General features: G+C 39.4%; 1 protein-coding gene across 1 annotated transcript in view; it reads left to right on the forward strand.

Annotated features, from left to right (window-relative positions):
• The window catches only part of MED13L (mediator complex subunit 13L), a 295,260-nt gene extending 291,177 nt beyond the window's left edge, over window positions 1-4,083 (forward strand). The window contains 1 exon segment of the mRNA XM_044921070.1: window positions 466-4,083. Coding sequence (XP_044777005.1) covers window positions 466-598 — 133 coding nt within the window. The 3' untranslated portion in view covers window positions 599-4,083.
• Window positions 4,084-6,000: the final 1,917 nt, after the last annotated feature.

The following is a 6,000-nucleotide window of genomic DNA, read 5'->3' on the forward strand; positions in this document are numbered from 1 at the left end:
TCCAAGAGAAATATAATGGGAGCCACATACCTAATTAAATTTTTTTAGTAGCAATATTAAAATAGTAAAATAAGTTGGTGAAGTTAATTTTAATAATAAATATCAGTTGTATCAAAAATATATCCGAATAATATCAAGTATATGAAAAACAGTATCATTTCAATAGTTAATATAAAAATATCCATGAGCTATTTCACATGCTTTTTTTTTTTTTACTATGAATTCCTTGAAACCCAGTGCCTGTTTCATACAGACAGCACATGGGACTCCACTTGCGGCGGCCAGTAGTGCTGGGCTAGGTGAAGCGGGTGCATGGGGAAAAGTACTGCAGGGAGACATGGGACAAGGGCAAGAATGACCCAGCACCACCACGCCCCCCCCACCGACATCTGGAATGTTCAGATGTAGAGTCAGCCTCCCCTGTGCCTCGCCTTGTGCCCCTGACCTGTGTCTTCTCTCCGGCAGGTTTGTTTTGGAGCAGTACAACGCTCTGTCCTGGCTCACGTGCAATCCGGCCACCCAGGACCGTACCTCCTGCCTTCCCGTCCACTTTGTGGTGCTCACTCAGTTGTACAATGCCATCATGAATATACTTTAATTGGAAAAGCACTTGTTCTCTCTGGCTCAGTTCCTCCTCCCTGCAACCTCAGTCCAAGGAACCTGCTACACTCTGCAAATGCCCCACATCCTCTTCTTGAGACCACTCTCCACAGTCCTGCACTGTGATTACTCCTCAGCAGGCACATGTCATTTCTGCAGTGTTCATTACCAGAGGGATTCACTGACACTTCTCTCATGGACCTGGAAACTTCCAATAAGCAGTGACTTTTAGCCAGTGTTACGGTGTGTGCAGCCCCAAACCACTGGTCCACAGGAAGTTTTTTATTGTTGGTTTTTAAGAGGGAAACAGAAGAGACAGTATCCTTTTGCACAAGAGTCTGTTTCCAGTCTCTGTTTAAAAACAAGGGCAGTTTAGCCCTTTTGGATGAAATCCTCTAGTTATTGGTGTATGGCCTGTGGGTTACCCGAACTCCATAATCTGGGACTTTTTAAAAATAAGAACCAGCTCAAGTATATGACTTCATAATGGGGTTTCTGTCTCCCTAGTGCTCCCATCTAGATTGGCATGAATGCTTTGGTTGACTTCATACCTGTGTGTAGATACAAAAGGTCTGGAGACATCTTCATTTTGTTTATTTATTTTAAGTTGTTTTGTCATGTGTTTTTGTGACTTTCTTTTGATTTTTTTTTTTAATTCATGAGGACCAGGTACAGTAGCTGAAACCCAACTCAGATCCACCATAGGATTCTTTGACTACATACCTCTGTCCTAGAAGCTGGAAAAGGAGTGGAAACAGATTGGGGAGATATGCCTAAAAAGTAATATATTCAAAACCACCCAGCAGTAGGCTTTATTATTAAGAACAAACTGGGTAAACATTCTGCCATGTTTCTTATTAAAAGTGGCCAGCGTTTCATGAAGGATAACATTTTTATACAGAAGGCAGGCAGTCAAGCTCAACCCAGAGCCATGGAGGCAAGTACCTTCATTAGTTTTATATAGTCACAACGGAAATATATTTTCTAGTGAATTCTTATTGAAAGCCAGGTCTCTCCTCTCATTAGATCAAAAGGGACTCATGTACATATCATAATTGAAAGTGTTTGCTCATAAAATCAGTTATAAATATGGTGACTTTTTCTGGACCATAGGAATATTATTTCAAAGAAATATTACAACTTAACCATTAAATTAGTACTTGAAGTTGAGCCTTTGTGGTGGGACTTTTTAAAAAAAAAAAAAATAATGCCTTTTTAAAGCATTAATGGCTAATTGAAGTATTTTATGACTCCTCATTCCAGGCCCAAGAGGGTTGTCTTTAAGACCCCGTTTCTGACCCTGACGTCACAGCACGTTTCTGTCTTGAGGGCAGTGGGCGTGGGCTTGCCTCCCGCAAGCCACTTTGGTCAGGCTGTTGAGCTCTAGTCATCTGTGGAGAGAATCATGCAAATTTTAAAGTTCTTCCAAGAGACTTCCATATCCTGGTTATTAACAAAAAAACAAAAAAACAAAAAAAAAAAAGAAAAATGTAATAACTGATATGATTTTGTAAAAGTATTTTTCTTGAAATAATCTAACGTTTAAAACATTATATTAAAAAAAAAGTTGTGTGGTGGGAATATGTAAGCAGAGAAATAACTTGTAAATGGATAATTTTATTCTCTGTACCACCAATTGAGGGGGGGGGGTGACTTTCGCAATGTATAGGTTAAAAAAAAAATCTGATATATCAAACCATTTGTATCTAATGTGTACAGTGTAAAATTGACTTTAAAAATATTGCAGTGCTATTTTTTCTTAATCAGAAAGGAAAAATTCTCAAGGCCTTTTGAAGAGCATAAGATGATGAAGATTGTAAACTTGTATAAAATTATCTTGGTGAGAAGACAAATTGTAAAGTAGATATTTGTAATCTTTTACCACTTTGGGGTTGCTTTTTTTCCCAGAATTCATCAGAACTTTGAATTTTTTTTTTTTTTTTTTTAATATGGGCTGTTTTTAATGCAGGGGCTTTTCTTCCCTAGAAACCCAATTCTAAGCAAAAAAAGAAAAAAAACACAAAAAATAAAAAACCCCTACAAAAATTAAAAAAAAAAAAAAAAAGGCAGCAAAGGGTAGTTTTCATCTGGTGTCTTTTATTTAAGTTTTTTAAGTTAAGAAAAGCTGGTGACATATTTATACGTTTTTGTGCAAAAATAAATGAATGGCAATAGATTTTAAAAAATCTTATTATGTACTTCTGTGTGAAAAAGTCTGTATAATATTTCCCTTAAATATGCATTATTTTACTTGTGAGTTTTTTACTGAATTAATCTGAAATGTACAAGCCCTGGATTTGCTACAGAGTGAGAAGTTATTTTTTTTTTTATTTTTAATTTTGGAAATTCTGCAAAAATCAGAACTCTTACCATGGTTTGAACTAAAAAGGGGAAACGGGGAGGGGAGAGGGGTGGGATTGTCCAGCATGCTTGTATGTATATTTCAGAACCTTTTTTAAATGTAAAAGCTGTACATTTCTGGGAAGTTCTGAATTTCTTTTGTTTCCTTTTTTCCTTCAAGCATTTTGCAGTGAGCTTCTTTTATATATAGCAAACAATTTGAAAGAATACAAAAATATGTGAAGTTCATTTAAAACTACAGTATAGCGCTGGTACAGTACACTAAAGACTTTGATAAAAAGAAACAATACTAAAAGGCCTCCATTTTAAATGTCATTCATATATACCTTGTGAATGAGAGCTATATACTTTTACACACTTTTTTAGAGGAATAAATTATTGAATTACTGAAACTTTGAGTGGCTTTTTTCCCCTCCCATCCTGTCTTTGTAATAAAATCATCTACACCTATTCAGAAGGTGTATGTATAATGTATTGAACATTCCTTGGCTGGGAGCCAGGCTCTACCTTCCAGAGTAACCCCCCCCTCCCCCCAAACAACAGTTGTTCTCAGATGGTGTTCCCATGCTCCAGGGTACTCATGCATTCCCAGATCCGTGCTGAGAGCCTGCACACACACGACACTGAAGTAGGAGCCCTGGTGTTTAGTTCTATAACTGTTGGAGTAGATCAGATCTGTGTCCCCCACAGATTGTGGTCAATCCTAGAACAAATTACAGGTCTGTTTTCCACTTCCTTTCTCATCACGGTCTGGGCCCGTTTCTTTTTGATGTTCCTTAGAAACAACAGACCTGTCTTCGCTCTCTGCCCTGTTCACAGGCTGGTGACAGTAGGATGCCATCCAGCACAGCGGGTACAAGCGAGATGTCGTTCCCCTTGGGTCCAGCCGCTAGGGAAAACCACGTGCTCTTAGGGGCAGAATCTCTTGCTAAAATGGTAAGCCGCCAGGATGTGGCAGAGCTTACAGTCAAACTTTGGCTAAATCTCGAAAGACCTTGCTTTTAACCTTCCTGCATCTATTTAGAAATATGCATTACTCTGAATTTAACATTGTCTGAACCTAGAGGTAAAGCTGTTGAGACTGCTCAGCCGCGGTTATTTTATCTGCAAATGAAGGATGAGCGTGAGTCTGTGAGAAATGTTTTGCAAATGGTAACGCTGTTACCATGTTACTGTAATTGTACCATTGAAGAAGGGGAACAGCGAGGCCACATTTCGGTTAGAAGACCATTTTGGCCTCTGCGTCGTCCCTCACCATGGCACTGTTCGTCATGCTGTTTGCCAAAAGCATTATGAACCACATAGTCCCTGGATCCATTGTAATCAGGTCAGTCCAGTGATTCTTGTGTCCCCTTAATAATCAGAACTAGATGGTGTTCTTACCAGTGTTTCTTAGCTTAGATACTTAGCTCATACATCGGGTGGGACTTGACCCAGCGGTTTGTGAACCTTGTTTTCATAACCACTGGCTGCACCAATTTGGCGACCTTAGCTAAATCTCTTTGAGGCAGGAGAAGGTATTTGTTGAGTGCATTTAAACATTTTGCAAATCAGGTGAAGACAGATCTGACCGGGCGCTCGGGAGCCATCAGCCTCCAGCCATTCACTTCGCTCCGATTCTGCATAACACCAGTTTACCCCCTCCGGTGATGCCATGGCACCGTGTCCTGTTTCCGCTCTTCAGGGACGTGTGGGGCAAGGGATTTGTTCCCAACAGTTATCAAGGAGCTCAGAAAGTTTTTGTGTAAAAAGTGCAGTTTGTCAATAGAAGTTTTTAAAAGCAGACTTCTCGTAAGACTGAATGCTGAAGCAGGAGCTACCTACTGAAAATTGTCCTTGGCCGCTTGTCGTTTATGCAACACAAGCCATGGCGTAAAGAACGTTTTGGGTTTTTTTTTTCACTTTTGAATCCACCACATGCTAAAATCCTACCAAAATGCAATTTTAATGTATCACCAGGTTCTCTTGGTGTTAGATGATTTGCTTGTTTACATCCCCTTGACATCAAGGCCGCTTTGACAGTAATTATTTCATGCCATCAATACCTAATGAGACACCCTAAGAAAATTCTGTTGTGCCAGATCACAGTGTGGTTCTATCGATGGCCCGGGGCATCCTACTCCACTTGGAACCAGACTTACCAGTCTTCTGCTACTTCAACTGAAAATTTCAGGTCAAGTTTCCAAAATGATTTTTTTGACACTTCCTGCTTCTGGCTAGAACTCCAAAGTAATGAAGCAGGTAAGAAATAGAAGTTGATGAGGAAGAAAGGTTCACCTCCAGGATGGAGCTTGGGTATGACTGAAGTATTGATTTTTCTCTGTAAAAGGTTATTTCCTCAATAAGCATTAGTTACCAGGTGATAAAAAGGCACAGACAACACGGGGGTCCGTCTCACTTTTTTAATGTATTTTTTTTAAACAAGCAGGGAAGTGAGAAAAAGCACATGCTTTGTTTTAATAATCTGCTAAAAACTGCATTTGTCTGGGCTGTTACTCCATGTTGTTCATTTATAGGTGTCAAAGCAAGTGTGTCTGAAGAGTGCTTAACATCACCCGCTGCTCAGAACGGGCAAACGCGTACAAACGAGCAGCACTTGGTGTGTCTTGCCTGCTGCTATTTTATGCTTTCGTTGCCTTTATTAGCAGATTAGGCACGTTGCAATCTACCTGTTTCAGAAAGCCAGGCAATCTTCAGGAAAATGGGCCACGCCAGAGCTAAGAATAGAGGGCTGACACAAGGCAAAATGTGTGCTCTGGGGGAAAATCAATTTAATTTAACATGTACGATAGTACTTGTTGTCTTATTTAACTTGAGATTGAACATCTTTCAATAAACATTTTGTCAGCTTCTCTTATTTAAATCTTTGTTCACTTAGAGGTCTTGATGTTACTAATTTATACGCACTGTTTACATAAATAACTTCCTGTCTGCTCTCGAGCGTGTGAGTTCTCATTCTAGAAGAGATAATGATCAGATAGTCACATACACACACATACACCAGTTTTTGTTCTGTTGATCTCTCCACAAAGCTTATGG

This window comes from Neomonachus schauinslandi, chromosome 14 (assembly GCF_002201575.2).
Source record: "Neomonachus schauinslandi chromosome 14, ASM220157v2, whole genome shotgun sequence".
NCBI classification, from domain to species: domain Eukaryota; kingdom Metazoa; phylum Chordata; class Mammalia; order Carnivora; family Phocidae; genus Neomonachus; species Neomonachus schauinslandi.